Here is an 18,097-nt window from a genome sequence, read left to right on the forward strand (position 1 = left end):
CGGTCCGACAGCGCGGCGCTCCCTCAGCACTGACGGTCCGACAGCGCGGCGCTCCCTCAGCACTGACGGTCCGACAGCGCGGCGCTCCCTCAGCACTGACGGTCCGACAGCGCGGCGCTCCCTCAGCACTGACGGTCCGACAGCGCGGCGCTCCCTCAGCACTGACGGTCCGACAGCGCAGTGCTCCCTCCGTACTCACCTTCGCACAGTACAGGACTCGCTCAGCACTGCTCCTCTGACAGTACAACACTCCCTCAGCACAGACCTTCCGACAATGAGGTGTTCCCTCAGCACTGACCTCCAACAGTGCATCCAACATTCTGGCGCTCCCTGAGCCCAACCCTCTGATAGTGCCATGCTCCCTCAGCACTGATTAGTCTCAGTGGAAATACAGGATGATTTACAGTATTGACATCAAGATCCTGGTTGAAGTGCTGGTCAGAGAAAAGACTCCTACCTGGGTAATTGCCTCTGTCCTCAGCTCCCCTTGGATGTCAACGATTAGCCTCTTGTGCCCCTGCAGTTCTGAAACGTGACACCTCAGCAGAATGCATGGTGCGATCCCACAGTCCTGGAACGGACAGAACATTGGTTGGGAATACAGGAGGCATGGTTAGTAAGTTCACAGATGACACCAAAACTGGTAGTCTAGTGGACAGTGAAGAAGGTTATCTATGATTACAAAGAGATCTTGATCAATTGGATCAATGGGCTGAGGACTGGCAGATGGAGTTTAATTTGGATAATTAAATTTGGATTTGCATCTTTGCATCCTCTCTAGCCACTGGAGCGGTCCCTGAGGACTAATGAGTCATTAATGTTGTTCCTCTGTTCACGACGTGAAATAGGGATAATCCAGGAAATTATAGGCCGGTGAGTATCGCATCGGTGGTTGGGAAGCTACTGGAGAGGATTCTTAGGTAGTGGATTTATGTGTATTTGGAAAAACATGGCCTAATTAGGGCCAGTCAGCATGGCTTTGGTGGGGCAGGTCACGTCCTATTAATTTTATTGACTATTTTGAGGAGGTGACGAGAATGATCAATGATAGTAGAGCAATAGATGTTGTTTACGTGGTTTTTTGTAAGGTTTTCAACAAAGTCCCTGTCATGGTAGGCTCGTTGAGAAGATTAAGATGCATGGGATCCACAGTGAGTTGCCTACTTGGATTCAGAATTGACTTGCCCATTGAAGGGTAGTGGTGGAAGGGCGTTTATCTGGCTGGAAGTCTGTGACTAGTGGGGTTCCGTAGGAATCCATACTGGGACCTCTGCTGTTTGTGATATATATAAATGACTTGGATGAAAACGTAGAGGGTGAGTTAGTAAATTTGCAGACAACACAAAAATTTGAGGAGTTGTGGATAGTGTAGAAGGTTGTCAAAGGATACAGCAGGATATAGATTAGTTGCAAATATGAGCAGAGAAATGGCAGGTGGAGTTTAATCCAGACAAGTATGAGGTCCCGTCCCCGCCTCTTCGACCTGTTTGTTTCCTCTCCACCTATCCTCTCCTCTATCCCTCTTCTATCCGCCTCCCACTCTCTCCCTATTTATTTCAAAACCCCCTTCCCCTCCCCCTTTTCTGATGAAGGGTCGAGGCCCGAAACGTCAGCCTCTCTGCTCCTATGATGCTGCTTGGCCTGCTGTGTTCATCCAGCCCTGCACCTTGTTGTCTCGGATTCTCCAGCATCTGCAGTTCCTACTATCTCTGATTCAAGTATGAGGTGTTGCAGTTTGGGAGACCAAATGATAAGGGAAAGTACACAGTTAGTGGCAGGACTGTTAATAGCATCGATATACAGAGGGATCTTGAGGTCATAGTCTATAGCTCCCTGAAAGTGGCCACACAAATAGACAGGGTGGTATAGAAGGCATATGGCATGCTTGCCTTTATTGGTCAGGGAATTGAGTAATGAGTCAGGATATCATGATGCAGCTTTATAAGACTTTGATTAGGTCACACTTAAGAGTTTTGCATTCAACTCTGGCCACTACATTACAGGAAGGACATGGAGGCTTTGGAGAGGGTGCAGAAGAGGTTTACCAGGATGTTGCCTGGATTAGAGAGTATGAGCTATAATTTTTGTGCACGGTACACTGGCTTGGCCAGCCAGCTCAGAGTCAGTCCCCCTGAACTGAGAAGATTCTAATGTCCTTTTTTTGTCAGTTGCCTGAACACAGGAGATTCTAAATCTCCTGTTTATATATTTTTGCCCATACTACTGCCATACAACAGTACTGCTTACTTGTTTACCCCCAGCACCTGTGTTGTGGGTGTTGCGCAGGGACTCAGTGAAAACACCATTGGTATAAATAATTTTATTCAATATTCCAACACTAGTTAAAAAAAAAACACCCATGTGGCCAGGGAACCTGTTACAAGCAAAACCTGGTATGGGCACTGCTTATGTGAAAAATATGAAGGGGGAGGATGGGGATTCAAATCAGAATAGAGTTAGAGGGGGAAATAAAGCACTCCACTCCCCCATGGTGCCCACCTCTCCCTAAAGGCATCGAGAGCATTGGTGGATACCGTGTGCTCGATCTCCAAAGACACCCAAGCTATATAGGGTATGAGCTATAAGGAGAGGCTAGACAAACTAGGGCTGTTTTCTCTGGATTAGCAGAGGCTGAGGCTGAGGCTGAGGGGAGACCTGACAGAAGTTTATAAAATAATGAGAGGCATAAATGCGGTTGACAGTCAGAATCTATTTCCCCAGAGTTGAAATGTCTAATACTAGACAGCATGCATTTAAGGTGAGAGGGGTAAGTTCAAAGGAGATGAGGCAAATTTCTTTTTACATAGAGAGTGGTAAGTTCCTGGAAGGTGCTGCCAGGGGTGGTGGTGGAGACAGAAATGATAGGGGTGTTTAAGGGGCTTTTAGATAATCATATGAATAAAAAAGGAATGGAGGGTTATGGACAATGGACAAGCAGAAGGGATTAGTTTAATTTGGTGTCATGATTAGCACAATGTCTTGGGCTTAAGGGCCTGTTCCAGTGCTGTACTGTTCCATGTTCTAAATGTGAGGACAGGGCAATTAATGTTAGAGCCCTCGGTTCTGTTGTAGAACAGAAAGGCCCAGGGGGCTCAGGTACATAATTCTTTGAAATTTGCATCACGGGTAGACGGAGTAGTTAAGAAGGCATTTAGCACGTTTGCCTTCATTCTCAGACCTTTGCATATAGAGGTTGGGATGTCGTGTTGAGGTCGTATAGGACGTTGGTGTGGCCTCTTCTGGAGTATTATGTGCAGTTCTGGTCGCTCTGTTTAGGAAGGGTACTATTAAACTGGAGAGGGTTCTGATAAGATTTACCAGTTGAGGGAATGGAGAGTTTCAAATATAAAAATAGACAGGAAAGGCTGGGACGTTTTTCATTGGAGCATCAGAGATTGAGTGGTGACCTTATTGAAGTTTATAAAATCACGAAGTGCATAGATACGGTAAATAACAAGGGTCTTCTCCCTAGAGTAGGGGAGTTCAAAACTAGGGGGCATATTTTAAGATGAGAGGAGAAAGAGTTTAAAAGGATATGAGGGACAACTTTTTTACCCAGAGAATGGTTCTTGTGTGGAATGAACTGCCAGGGAGTGGTGGATTCAGGTACAGTTACAATATTTAAAAGACATTTGGATAAGTTCCTGAACAGGAAAGGTTTGGAGGGATATGGGCCAAGCACAAGCAGGTGGGACTGCTTTAGGTTAGGATCATGGTCAGCGTGGACTGGTTGGATCGAAGGGTTTGTTTCCTTGCTCAATGAGTCTATTTTATGAAAGAATCATTAGACCCCTTACTTTTCCTGATAAATGCTCTGGATCTTGGCATGCGGTGCATAATTTCAAAATTTGCAGATGGGACACCAAACTTGGGAGAATTGCAAACTGTGAGAAGGACAGTTTGGAACTCCAAAAGAACATTGACAAGTTGGAGGAGTGGGCAGATACAATTCAATTCAGAGAAAAGTGTGAGGTGATGCATTTTGCTTGGAAGAATATTGAAAGACGATATAAAATAAAGGGACAAAGATTGAGGGCAATCGGTTAAAGACCTGGAGAGGGACACAGATTGAGGGCGATTGGTGAGAGACCCAGAGGGGGACACTCGAAGGGGCTAATTTACAGTGCGGGACAGAGCAGGAGGACATATTGGATGGTGGCCCAGACATCTCCAGCAGAGTGAAGGGATAATTCTTGGTTTCCCAAATGCCGTTTGCACATTCTTACCTCACTGACACTGTCTCGTCTGTCTTGAACTGACATCCTCTCCAGCCACGTGTCTCTCTTGACAGGCGGTGGGCAGACAGAATGGTTCATCTGGAAAGCGGCGGTGTGGGGGCAGACAGGAGACAAAGTCACAAATTCATATCAACGCTGTGCAATGCAAACTCCCACCCGTCTGTTCTCGGAACATCTCTCACCATCAAGAATGCTACCCCTCAATGGGGTAATGCACTGTAGATACAGCCAGAGTCATCATAAATGATAACATTTATGAAATACGTGCAACTCCCCACTTTAACTGCTTTTGACATCCAGATAGTTAGAAAGCACGGACCATATTTCTTGCACTATGTACAAGTATCTCATCACTGGTAAACAACTGCCAACATTTAACATGACTAGATCAAACTGGAAACCTCTTTCTCAACTCCCCCTTATGCACTCCGACTTTCTCTCCATCATAAGTCCTTAACATTCTAGATGGAAGTGGTTGTTGGTTTGGAAGGTGCTGTCTGGGGATCTTCAGTGAATTTCTTCATCGTCACTTTTAGAAAGTATACACTGCTGCTACTGAATGTCAGTGGTAGACAAAGTGGATGTTTGTGGATGTGGTGCCAGTCAAGCGGGCTGCTTTGTCCTGAATGGTAAAAAGCTTCTTGAGTGTCATTGGAGCTGCACTCATCCAGGCAAGTGGGGAATAGTCCATCACGCTGCTGACTTGTGACTTGTAGATGATGGACAGGCTTTGGTGTGGGTCAGGCGGTGAGTTAGTAGCTGCAGTATTCCTAGCCTCTGACCTGGTCTTAGAATCATAGAATCCCTGCAGTGTGGAAACAGGCCCTTCGGCCCAACAAGTCCACACCGAACCTCGGAGCATCCCACACAGACTCATCCCCCCTATAACCCACCTAATCTAGGGCAATTTAGCACGGCCAATTCACCTAACCTGCACATCTTTGGACTGTGGGAGGAAACTGGAGCACCCGGAGGAAACCCACACAGACATGGGGAGAATGTGCAAACTCCACACAGACAGTTGCCCAAGGCTCTTATAGCCAAAATATTGATAATGCTAGTCCAGTTCAGTTTCTAGTCAATAGTAACACCCAGGATGTTGACAGTGGGGGATTCAGTCATGATAATACCATTAACTGACAAGAGATGATGGTTAGATTGTCTTTTACTGGTGATGGTCATAGCCTGGCATTTATGTGGCATGAATGTTACTTGCCACCTGTCAGCAAAAACCTGGATATTGTCCAGACCTTGCTGCATTTGAACATGGACTGCTCTGGTATCTGAAGAGTCGCAAATGTTACTGAACATTGTGCAATCATCAGCAAACATCCCCACTTCTGACCTTATGATGGAGGGAAGGTTATTGATGAAGCTGCTGAAGATGATTGGGCCGAGGACACTACCCTGAGGAACTCCCGCAGAGATGTCCTGGAGCTGAGATGACTGACTTCCAACAACCACAACCATCTTCCTATGTGTCAGGTATGATTCCAACCACCGGAGAGTTTGGCCCCTGATACCCATTGATTCCAGTTTTGCTAGGGTTCCTGGATCTAGATAAAATTATAGAATCTCTACTGTGTGGAAAAAGGCTATTTTGCACTTCGAGTCAGCGTCGACCCTCCGAACAGCATCCCACTCATCCCCCAACACGTAACCCCACATTACTTGCACACCTTTGAACTGTGGAAAGAAACCAGAGCAATGAATGGAAACCTACACTGACATGGGAAGAATGTGCAAACACCACACACAGGCTGGAATCAAACCCAGCACTTTGAGGCAGCAGTGCTAACCACTGAGCACTATGCCGCCCTACAGATGGCTGGACAGGGCCCTGGGACATCCTGACGGATATTCAGCACCTGCTCCCTGCTAGCCGTCCATCCACGCTCGCACCGTCTCCTGCCGTGGGCGCACTCACCTGGTTTTGTGACGATACGGTGACGTTCCAGAATGGTTGCCCGCTGAGAAGGTCCGGAACTGCAAGTGTCAGTCCGATGGGCAGGCTGCGGTCACCCAAGTTCTCCACCTATGGCCAACAGAGACGGCAGTCAAGCTCAGAAACCAGCAACATCCCCTCCGCAACCCGCCCTGCTGGGCCATCGCTACGCTCCCTCCTCCGTTTCCCTCTGAGCCACACTAAACAAGGAAGGAGCCTGATTACAGGGCAGAAACGGAAGCCTGATACCCAACTGTGTCCTCGAAATGGAGGCCTCAATTGTAACACTGTCCCCAAAATAGGAGCCCAGAAGTGTGCAGTGTCCCCATAAATGGAAAACTAGGCCCCAACTCTTTCTCAAAAATGAAGGCCTGAGGCCCACAGCGTAACCATAGCGGAGGCCCAGGGTCCAAAACAGCACACCGAAAATTGACCCAACAGTGCCCCTAAAATAGAGATCCAGAGCCCAACTGTGTCTTCAAAATGGAGGCTTGAAGTCCACGATAGCCCCAAAATGGAAGGCCAAGCCCCAACCGTCTCCCAAGAATGGATGCCTGTAGCTCCATCCTGTCTCTGGAATTGAGGCCCGAGGAACAACTGTGCCTCCAAAATGGTGGTCTACAGACCTTAGTGTCTCCAAAATTGAAACCCAGACCCCAAATGTTTCCCAAAATGGATACTTGAGGCCCACAGCATCCCCACAGTGGAGGCCCAAGGCCAGAACAGTGTCCCCAAAAAGGCGTTTGTAGCAATAAACTCCAAATCACAATACATCATGGTCATTGTTGCTCTTTTGTGCAATTGCAGAACAGAGGATTGTGAAACTCCACAGAAGTGACGGCTCACATTTCCAAACATGGCTGAGGGGAACGATGAATCCCTGAGCTGCAGCCAAAGCCACATTTCCTGGATTACTGTGCCTCAGTGGATTGGAGACAAATGCTGGGGGTGGGGTTGATGGCGGGGAGCGGAGGGGGAATGGTGGTGGGTGTATGCTGTGGTGCGGTGTTCTGTATCGATGCTGTGCAGGAAGTGCTGGGGGAAAGATGGCAAAGGGAGAGACAGAGAGAACATTCCCCAGCTCCTAACACTTGCCAGGATCGTACAGTGCCCAGACCTAGACATGGGGCAGAATAAACCTTAAAGATCTCACAGAGAAAAAGTAATGCCGATGCTGGAAATCTGAAACAAAAGCAGAAATCGCTGCAGAATCTCAGCGGGTCTGGCCGCTACCATGGAGAGAGAGAGACAGAGAGAGGGAGAAAGAAAGCAGAGTTAATGTCTCGAGTTCAGTGACCCCTCCTTTAGACCCTGTTCTCCATTAGGATTTCCATTCTCACCTTCCTTCTTATCCTTCCTCAATACTTTTGTCGTACTTCCTAGTGTTTGACTCAGTCTGTACAAAGACTATCTTTTTTTTAATTCATTCACAGGATGTGGGCATTGCTGGCTAGGCCAGCATTTATTGCCCATCCGTAATTGCTCAGAGAGCATTTAGGAGTCAACCGCATTGCTGTGAGCCTGGAGTCACATGTAGGCCAGATAAGGAACGGGTGGCCGTTTCCTGCCCTAAAACATACCCAGGGCAGAGGAGTCAAAAACTACAGGGCATAAGTTTAAGGTGAGGGGAAATAATCCACACAGTGTGGAAACAGGCCATTCGGCCCAAAAAGTCCACACCAACCCTCCGGAGAGAATCCCACCTCGACCCATCCCCCTGCCTATCCCTGTATTTCCTGTGGTTAATGCACCTAACCTACACATCCCTGAACACTATGGGTAATTTAGCATGGCCAATCCACCTATCTTGCACATCTTTGGACTGTGGGAGGAAGCCGAAGCACCCAGCAGAAACCCATGCAGACACAGGGAGAATGTGCAAACTCTATACAGAAAGAGTTGACAGCCTGAGACTGGAATCGAACCCGGGTCCCTAGGCGCTATGAGGGAGCAGTGCTAACAACTGAGCTACTGTGCCGCCAAAGGTAACTTTTTCATGCAGAGAGTGGTGTGTATGTGGAACGAGCCAACAGAGGAAGTGATAGGGGCGAGTAGATCTACAACATTTAAAAGACATTTGGACACATACATGGATAAGAAGGGTTTAGAGAGATTTGGACCAAACACAGGCAAATGTGACAAGTTCAGTTTGGAAAACCTGGTCGACATGGAGGGCTGAAAGGTCTGTTTCCATGCGATATGACTATGGCTCTAGTGAACCGGATGACTTTTTCCGACAATCGACAATAGATTCACGGTCATCATTAGACTCCAGATTTTTATTGGATTCAAGCTCCACAGTCTGCCAGGATGGGACTTGAACCTGGCTCCCCAAAACATTACTGGGGTCTCTGGATTGACAATCATAGAAACATAAAAGACAGGAGCAGGAAGAGGCCATTCCAGCCTGCTCCACCATTCTTCACGATCATGGCTGATCGTCCAACTCAATAGCCTAATCCTGCTTTCTCCCCATAACGTTTGATCCCATTCGCCCCAACTGCTATATCTAGTCACCACTTGAATACATTCAATGTTTTGGCATCAACTATTTCCTGTGGTAATGAATCTACACATCTCTGTCCTAAATTGTCTACCCCGAATCCTCAGACTGTGACCCCTGGTTCTGGACACACCCACCATCAGGAACATTCTCCCTGCATCTACCCTGTCCAGTCCTATTGGAATTTTATAAGTTTCTATCAGATCCCACTTCATTTGCCTGAACTCCAGCGAAAGCAATCCCAACCTACTCAATCTCTCCTCATTCGTCAGACCCGCCATTCCCAGTATCAGTCTGGTAAACCTTCACTGCACTCCCTTCAGAACAAGAGCATCCTTCTTCAGAAAAGGAGACCAAAACTGCACACAATATTCTAGGTGTGGCCTCACCAAGGCCCTATATAACTGCAACAACACATCCCTGCTCCTGCACTTGAAATCTCTCGCAATGAACGCCAACATACCTTTTGCCTTCTTTACCGCCTGATGCACCTGCATGCTTACCTTCAGCGGCTAGTGCACAAGCATCCCCAGGTCCTGCTGCACACGCCCTTCTCCCAACTTACTGCCATTCAGGTAGTAACCTGCCTTCTTGTTTTTGCTTCCGAAGTGATTAACCTCATATTTATCCAAATTATACTGCATCTGCCATTGATTTGCCCACTCCCCCAACCTGTCCAGAGCATGCAGAAGGATCTCTGCGTCCTAGTCACAGTTCACCCTCCCACCCAACTTGGGATCATCTGCAAACTTGGAGATGTTACATTTTGTTCCCTCATCCAAATCATTAATATATATTGTGAATGGCTAGCGTCCCAGCACCGATCCCTGTGGCACCCCACTAGGTACTGCAATCCAGCAATAATATCATTCGGCTCATCGTACACCCCTTCCACAAACCTATCACATGCATCTGGAGGTTGCCTCCTGCTCAGACTCATTCACCATGGATTCCCATGGACGTTCTATCCTCCGTGCCTCCGTGATCCATCTGGGGATCACCGGGAACCACCCGGGGAAAACTGTGTGATCCATCCAGGGATCTCCTTCACAGCAGCATCAGGAGTGATGGTGACGGAGGGCAACTAGGGGAGTTCCCTGGGACCTCCAAAACAGCAGGGGGCGATGTTGAGGGACTGTAGTTGGTACAGTCCCCAGAAGCTCCACAGCAGCAGGAGGTGACAGGAGGACAGCCAAAGGAATCCCCCGAGACAGTGATCAGATAGGCCAAAGGGCCGAGGAGTGGCAGATCAAATTTAACTTAGATAAATGTGATGTGTTGCATTTTGGTAAGGCAAACCAGGGCAGAACTTACACAGTTAATGGTAGGGCAGTGGGGAGCGTTGCTGAATAAACAGACCTAGGGGTACAGGCTCATGGTTCCTTGAAAGTGGAGTCACAGATGGACAGGGTGGTGAAGAAGCCGTTTCATACACTTGCCTCCAGTGGTCATAACATTGAGTACAGGAATTGGGAAGTCATGTTGTGGCTGTACAGGACATTTTTGAGACCACTTTTAGAATACTGGGTACAGTTCTGGTTGGCTTTCTATTGGAAGGATGTTGATAAACTTGAGAAAAAATTTACAAGGATGTTGCCAGGACTAGAGAGTTTGAGCTATAGAGAGAGGCTGAACAGGCTACGGCTCTTTTCCCTGGAATGTTGGAGACTGATGGGTGACCTTATAGAGGTTTATAAAATCATGAGACGCATGGATAGGATGAATAGCCAAAGTCTTTTTCCTAGTTTGGGGCGAGTCCAAAACTACAAGACATAGGTTTTAGATAAGAGGGGAAAGATTTAAAAGGGACCTAAGGGGCAACTTTTTTACGCAGAGGGTGATGCATGCATGGAATGAGTTGCCAGAGGAGGTGGAAGAGGCTGGTACAATTACAACATTTAAAAGGCATCTGAATGGGTATATGGGTATATGAACAGGAAGGGTTTAGAGGGATGTGGACGGATGCTGGCAAATGGGACTAGTTTAATTTAGGATATCTGGTTGGCGTGGACAAATTGGACCGAAGGGCCTGTTTCCATGCTGTATAGTTCTATGACTCTATCTTTCAGTCTCTTAGCCTTGAATAGATTCAACAGCCCATCCCCAATTAATTCGAAACACTAACAAACCACTGAGAGAAAAAGATTCCTTTCACCACTCTCTTAAATGGAAGACATTATTAACACTGACAATATATTGTGAATTTTGTTCTGTTACCAAGATGTACTTATGCAAGGTATGATTTGTCTGGTTAGCACATAAAACAATACTTTTCACTGCCATCACTTTTTCATGCAGCGGGTGTGGCGTGTATGGACTAGCTGCCAGAGGAAACAGAGGAGCCAGGTACAAACACAATGTTTAAAAGGCTCCTGGATGGATATCCGAATCGGAAGGATTTACAGGATTACAGGACAAATGCTGGCAAATGGGACCAGGTCAGGTGGGATGTCTGGTTGGCACAGGCGAGTTAGACTGAAGAGTATGTTTCCAAGCTGTATGAGGCCTCCACACCAACAGGGAACGATGATGAGGTGAGGCAACTGGAGGAGACGCCCTAGCCCCACCCACCCCAGACCTCTACAGCAGCAGGGGGCAATGGGAGAGGGAGGGAAACTGGAGGAGAACGCACCCCCACCCCCAGACCTCCACAGCAGTAGGGGGCGATGAGTTTAGTTCAGTCAGCTGGTTTGCAATGCAGGGTGGGTTCATTTCTTACACCGGCTGAGGTCGCATGAACGTTCCGCCTTCTCAACCTCTCCCCTTGCCTGTGGTGTGGAGACCCTCAGGTTCAACTACCATCAGTTGTCTTTTTCTAATGAGATAGAAGCTCTCTGGTCCTCTGGGACGATGACGACTTTATCAATATTAAACACATGGTAATTTGGATATTGTTATGTCTAAATATGACCAATGCCAGTACCAAATACCAAAGTATACTGGGCATATGCAAGGCCAGTCCTCCTGGTTTTCCCCCTCTGGGTCAGCATTGTCGCCTAAATAGAGACCCAATGTCTCATGGTCTCCTCCAAAAGGAGGCCATAGCCCCAACAGTCTCAATAAATGGAAATCGGAGGCACAATTGTGTTATAAAATGGAGGTAGGGGTCACAGTGGAGGTCAGCAATGCAACGGCATCCCAAATTGGAGGTTTGAGAGCGAACAGTGGCTCCAAATTCAAGCCCAACGGTGTCCCTCCAGAGAAGCCTGGACTCAACACTATCCCATTGATGGAAAAGTCAGAAACAAAACAGTGCTATGAAATGGAGCCAGGGGCCAGCAGTATCTCAAAATGGAGGACTGATGACTAAAGGTTTCCTGAAAAGGAGGTCAGAGGCAGAACAGTGCTACAAAATAGAGGCTGTTGGTCTACCATGCAGGGAGGCTCAATGCCCAGAAATGTCCTGTAAATGGATTAACAAGGCACAACAGTTTCCAAAATGGAGGAAATATATGCAACAGGTCCTAAAATGGAGGCCCAAAGCAGAACAGTTGCCCAAAATGAGGCTGTGGAACCAACAGTGGCCCAAAAGTGAAGCCTGAAAACCAGCAATAAGCCAGAGACCCTTTTATGTCCTTAATTGGATGTCTTTAATGCTAGGAATGTGAGAGAATCATAGAGATATACAGCACAGAAACAGACCCTTCGATCCAACTTGTCTATGCTGACCAGATATCCTATATAAATCTAGTCCAATTTGCCAGAATTTGGCCCATACCCCTCTAAGCCGCTCCTATACATATACCCATCCAGATGCCTTTTACATGTTATAATTGTACCAACCTCGACTACTTCCTCTGGCAGCTCTTTAATAGGTAAGACTGATTAATCAGTGGAAGTATGATATTGTTGCCATGGTTGAGGGAAGGACTGGACTGGCAACTCAACATTCCAGGGTATAGAATTTTTAGTACAGACAGAGGAAGGTGTAAAAAGGGTTGTGGTGTGGCACTATTAATTAAGGAGTCAATTACTGCAATATGGAGAGATGATATCTTAGAAGGGTCCTCTAACAGAGCTTTGTGTGTAGAAATTAGGAATGTTAAGGTGGCAGCTACTTTACTGGGTGTGTGATATTGGGCCGCTAAGAGTAAGCAGGAATCAGTGGAACAAGTATGTAGACAGTTCACAGAGGTGTGTCAGCATAACAACTGGGTAATTACGCTAGGGGATTTCAACTTTCCCAACATAAACTGGTCATAGTGTTAGAGGGCGGATTTCTTGAAACATATCCAGGGGAATGTTTTGTATCAATACGTAGAAGGCCCGACAAGAATCGGTGCAGTGCAGTGCTGGGTCTGGTTCTGGGGAAAGAAGCCCTACAAGTTTTTGACGTGGCAGTGGAGAAACATTTAGGCAATAGTGACCACAGCAATGATACAGTTCAAATTTCTTCTGGACAAGGAAAAAGGTGACCTGCAAAAGATGGCTTTGGATTGGGGGGGGGGGTGGGGGGGAAGGCAGATTTTATTAAAATAATGTAGGATCTGACCACAGTTGACTCGGAACAGCTACTTGCGATTAAGTCTACAGCGTAGCAGTGGGAGGGGCATTCAAAAAGGCGCTGGGGAGAGGAAAGGTCCAACATGTACGCTTTAGAGGGAAATATAGGAGCAATAAGTTCAGAGAACCCTGGATGTTGAAGATGATTCAGGACTGGAGAAAGAAGAAGGGCTTTTTTTTTTAGCAACTCCAAAAGAGCAATTCAGCTGCAGCCCTAGAGGGATACAGGAAGTGCAGGAGGGAACTTAAGAAAGCGGTTGAAAGACAAAAAGGTGGCATGAAGAAGGACTTGCGAACAGGGCTAGGGAGATTCCTAAGAATTTTATAAATACATTAAAGGGAAGAGGTTAACAAGGAAAATGTAGGGCCCATTAGAGACCAAGGGGCAGCCGAGCATGAAGCTGCAGGATATTGGAAGGGTGTTAAACGAATACTTCTCTCCGGTCTTCACTCTGGAAAAGAAGAATGTGGGTACAGAATTCAGAAAAAAAGGGACTGTGAGGAACTTGCACAGTTTTACTTAGGAAATGGGAAGGTATTGGAGGCTCCGTACGGCTTGGAAATGGCCAAATCCCCCAGCCCAGATTAATTGCATCCCAAGCTGCTGTGGGAGGTGAGACAGGAAATTGCAGGGGCTCTGAAACAATCTTTTAATTCTTCTCTGACTATGGGGGACGTGCCAGAGGACTGGAGTATGGCTAATGCAGTTCCACATTTCAAGAAGGGTGGTAAAGATAAATCAGGAAGTTACAGATCAATGAGTCTCATGTCAGCGGTAGGAAAGCTACTAGCGAAAATTCTGAAGGAATGAATTAATAAACACTCGGAAAGGCATGGATTAATTATGGATGGTAAGCATGGCTTTGTCAGAGGGAAGTCATGCCTAACAAATTTGTTAGAATTTTTTTGAAAATGTGATCAAGTGTGTGGATGAGGGAAGTTCAGCTAATATAGTTTATATGGATTTTTAGCAAAACTTTTGAAAAGGTTGCGCATGGGAAACTGATTGAGAAGGTTAAAACACATAGAATTGAGGGAAACTTAGTGAGATGGATCAGAAACTAGCTTAGTAATAGGACACAAAGGGTAGTGGTAGAAAGGTGTTTGGGTGACTGGAACCTAGCGTCCAGTGATGTACCACAAGGATCAGCAATGGGACCCTTATTGTTTGCTACGTACGTAAATGATTTGGATGAAAATGTGGGGGGAATGTTAAGCAAATTTGCAGACGACACCAAGATTAGCAGGATGGTTAATAGCAAAGAAGATGGTTGTACGTTACAGGAAGATATAGATGGGCTGGTCAGAAGGGTAGGCCAGTGGCAGATGGTATTTAACCCTGATAAGTGTGAGATGAAGAAGAAACAAGATGAGGGAGTTTTTGAATGAATGACAAGACACTGAGTAGCTTGTAAGAACACAGGGATCTTGGGGTAATTATTCACAGACCCCTGAAGTCAGCAGAGCACTTCAAATATCATAACATCCAATGATATGAGAGGGGAAAGATATAAAAGCAACTTAAGGGGAAACTTTTTCACGCAGACGGTGGTGCGTGTACAGAATGAGCTGCCAAAGGAAATGGTGGAAGCTGGTGCAATTACAACATTTAAAAGGCATTCGGAAGAGGTACATGAATAGAATGGGTCCAGAGAGATATGAGCCAAATGCTGGCAAATGAGACTAAATTAATTTAGGATATCTGGTCGGCATGGACGAGTTGGACTGAAGGGCCTGTTTCCATGCTGCACAGATCTATGACCCTATGCTCTGGAACAAGTGCAGGAAATTGGTGTTAGAGCATCTTTAGTGGTAATTATGTTGGTGCAGACTCAATGGGCTTTTGCTGCACTGTATGAACCTCAAGATTCATTGTATCTGAGTCTGAGGCCCAAAGCTGCAGTGTCACAGCTAAATCAGTGTCATAAAGTAGAGGCCCAGTTTCACAAAAATGTGGCCCAAGGCTTAAAGACACCTCAAAGTCTCTGAGGTCTAAGCTAATCCCTAAGATGAAGACATGCACACCAGCATCCCAAAACAGAGGCCCTGGGCCTCACAGAATCCTATGTTGGAGGGCCAAGGGCCCAAATGTGTCCCCAAAGTGGCAGTGTCCTGAAATTGAGGTGCCAGGCCTAGCCCTGTTCCCAATGGAGCCTGAGGCCCAAACAGCGTCGCTGCACAGTGGCCCAATCTGAACACTCTCCCGAACAACTGCTGACGCATAGAGATGGGGCCTGCTTCTGGCCTGAGCATCAAAACCGGCTCCTTCATGGACCAGGATGCCCAGGCCTCAGTCTTGCACTCCTCCCACCCCCTACACCTGGCACATGGGAGGGGTGCAAACAACCACGAGATCCAGACCAGTGAAAATGAGGCCTTACCTGATAGGAATGTTTGACTAGCCGCACCTCCTGTGTTCCAGCTGTGACATTGATGTGCCGTGTATACTCGATTCTGGAAAGAGAGGGAGAGACAGATGGACTGAATGGCTTATCAGCGAAACGGGAGAAGGTGTGGAGAGGGTAGGAAGGGGGGGGGTGGTGCTGCAAACAGTTGCGATCATTCTTTTCCAAGCTGGTAGGATATCACAAGGAATATATCACAGGCTATCGGCACCAGGATCTCTACTCTTTACAATCGAGATTAATGATTTGGACAAAGGGATCGAAGGTATTGTAGCTAAATTTACTGATGACACAAAGATGGAAAAGAAAGTGATTTGTGAACAGGACATAAGGAGCCTATGACGGGACATTGATGGGTACAGAGAGTGGGCAAAGATCTGGCAAATGGAGCACAACGTGGGAAAGTGTGAAATTGTCCATTTTGGCAGATAGAATTAAAATAAGTGTGTTCTCCGATGATGCTGTAGCTTTAAGAGGTGTGTTTCATCCTGGTTTCTTTTAAAGAGAGATTGGGGGACAGGCGACGAGCAGTCTATGAGAAAATACACAATTTGTGAGGTCTTGATTTTTTTTGATGTTGTAACAACAGAAGCAGCCTGAGTGGGTGTGATCAAGCTCTCACAGATTATGGATTTTCAGTTTGTTTTCAGCAGTTGTTGCTGGGGTCTCAGCAGGGTTCGAAGGTAGTGAATCTCTCTCGGCTGCTAAACTCTCTCTCTCTCTCTCTCTTTTTTTTTTGGTAAGCTGCTGCATGGATCTCTTTCTTGTTGATAGGATTGCAAGTGAGACAATCTGTTTCTCTGAACTTGCGTTTTTGCCAAGGGTGTGTTTATGGGATGTTGCTATATTAAAACAGTCACTATTTAGGAGTAAAATAATCGAAAATTCTGTTAAGCTTTCCAACAGAGTTAAGTTATTCCACGTTCCTCTTTCTATTGTTGCATTTTAACTATTGTGTTTGGATAAATTGTGTTTTATTCAACATCGAGTAGTTTCACCAATCAAATTGCATCTGGAACTTAGCACCTCACATGTACCTTTAAAATAAGAAAAAATTAGGGTCTAGGCTACCTTCTTAACATATTTTGAGGGAGTCTGGTCTGGTCCATAACCTATCTAAATGGTGAGAGCTTGGAGATGCAGAGGGATCTGGGTCTCCCAGTGCATGAATCATAGAAGATCAGTATGCAGCTACAACGAGTAGCAAGGAAAGCTAGTGGGATGTTCTGTTTTATTGTGAGAGGAGGGAGGTTATACTTCGATTAGACGTAGCATTAGGTGTTTTTGCATCCAGAGTACTGCGTACAACACTGCCATACTTACAGAAGGATGTTAATGCATTGGAAGCTGTTCGTAAAAAGGTTTACTGGACTAATACCTGGAATGAGCTGACTGCCTTATGAAAAAGGCTAGCCAGGGCTAGGCCTGTATCCTCTGGGAGTTTAACACTCAGAGGTGACGGAATTTAAACATATAACCTCACCTGGGGGCAGTAGCGTGGCTCAGTGTTTAGTATTTCTGCTTCACAGTGCTAAGGACCCGGGTCCGATTCTGCCCTCGGGCGATTATCTGGGTGGGTTTCCTCCCACAGTCCAGAGATGTGCAGGTTAGTTGGAATTGCCGTGCTAAATTGCCCATAGTGTCCAGGGATGTACAGGCTAGGTGGATTAGCCATTGGAAATGCAGGGTTCCAGGGATAGGAAGGAGGTGAATCTGGGTGGGATGCACTTCTGCAGGTTGGTGTGGACTTGAAGGGCTGAATGGCCTGTTTCCACATGGTAGGGATTCTATGATAGTAAGATACAAGATCCTGAGGCGACTTGACCGGGTGGATGTGGGAAAAGATGCATCCTCTCATGGGAGAGACTAGACCAGGGAAGACAGAGTTTAAAATAGAAATCAGGAAACAGTTTTATTTTACCATGAGGGTTGAGATTCTTTGAAATTCCCTTCTTGAAATGGCAATAGATATGGAATCTGTACATATTTTGAAGGCAGAGGGAGATAGATGTGTGATGAGCAGCAGGGCAGTGGCAAGGGGAGGGGGGAAGGAAGACAATGTTGGGTCAAGGTCAAAAATTAGATCAGCCATAATCTTATTCAATGGGGGAAGCAGAGTCGAAGGGCCAGATGGCCTGATTTTATTGGTCCTGGTGTATGTTACACTCCAGGTGAATGTACAGGGGTGAGTGGGGGCAGATAGTGTTGAGGCTTTTGAGATAAGGTCAGGATGGAGGGAGGTGGGGAGGGGGCTGGAGTCCATTGAGGCAATGAGGACAGCCTGTTCCCTAGGGGATAGGAGCAGAGGAAATCAGACGGGTTGTCTGAGGGAGGATGTGCGGGTGTGGTACTCGAGAGGAAGGAAACATTCCTCACCAGGGGAAAGGAGCAGGGGGGCACTGGCAGAATTGTACAGACTGGCAAGAGGGCCAGCACAGAGATGTGGGGCAGAGTGGCTGTCTCCTCCTCTTCATTGGCCAAGTCATACCATGAATTTCTGGGT

General features: G+C 46.6%; 1 protein-coding gene across 1 annotated transcript in view; it reads right to left on the reverse strand.

Annotated features, from left to right (window-relative positions):
- LOC109923306 (integrin alpha-M-like) overlaps positions 1-18,097 on the reverse strand; it is a 38,026-nt gene that overhangs the window by 9,036 nt on the left and 10,893 nt on the right. The window contains exons 5-8 of the mRNA XM_048620899.1: positions 15,571-15,643; positions 6,166-6,273; positions 4,227-4,316; positions 458-571 (exon numbers count right to left, since the gene is read on the reverse strand). Coding sequence (XP_048476856.1) covers positions 458-571; positions 4,227-4,316; positions 6,166-6,273; positions 15,571-15,643 — 385 coding nt within the window. The remainder of the gene's footprint in view (positions 1-457; positions 572-4,226; positions 4,317-6,165; positions 6,274-15,570; positions 15,644-18,097) is intronic.

This window comes from Rhincodon typus, chromosome 49 (genome assembly GCF_021869965.1).
Source record: "Rhincodon typus isolate 14 chromosome 49, sRhiTyp1.1, whole genome shotgun sequence".
NCBI classification, from domain to species: Eukaryota; Metazoa; Chordata; class Chondrichthyes; order Orectolobiformes; family Rhincodontidae; genus Rhincodon; species Rhincodon typus.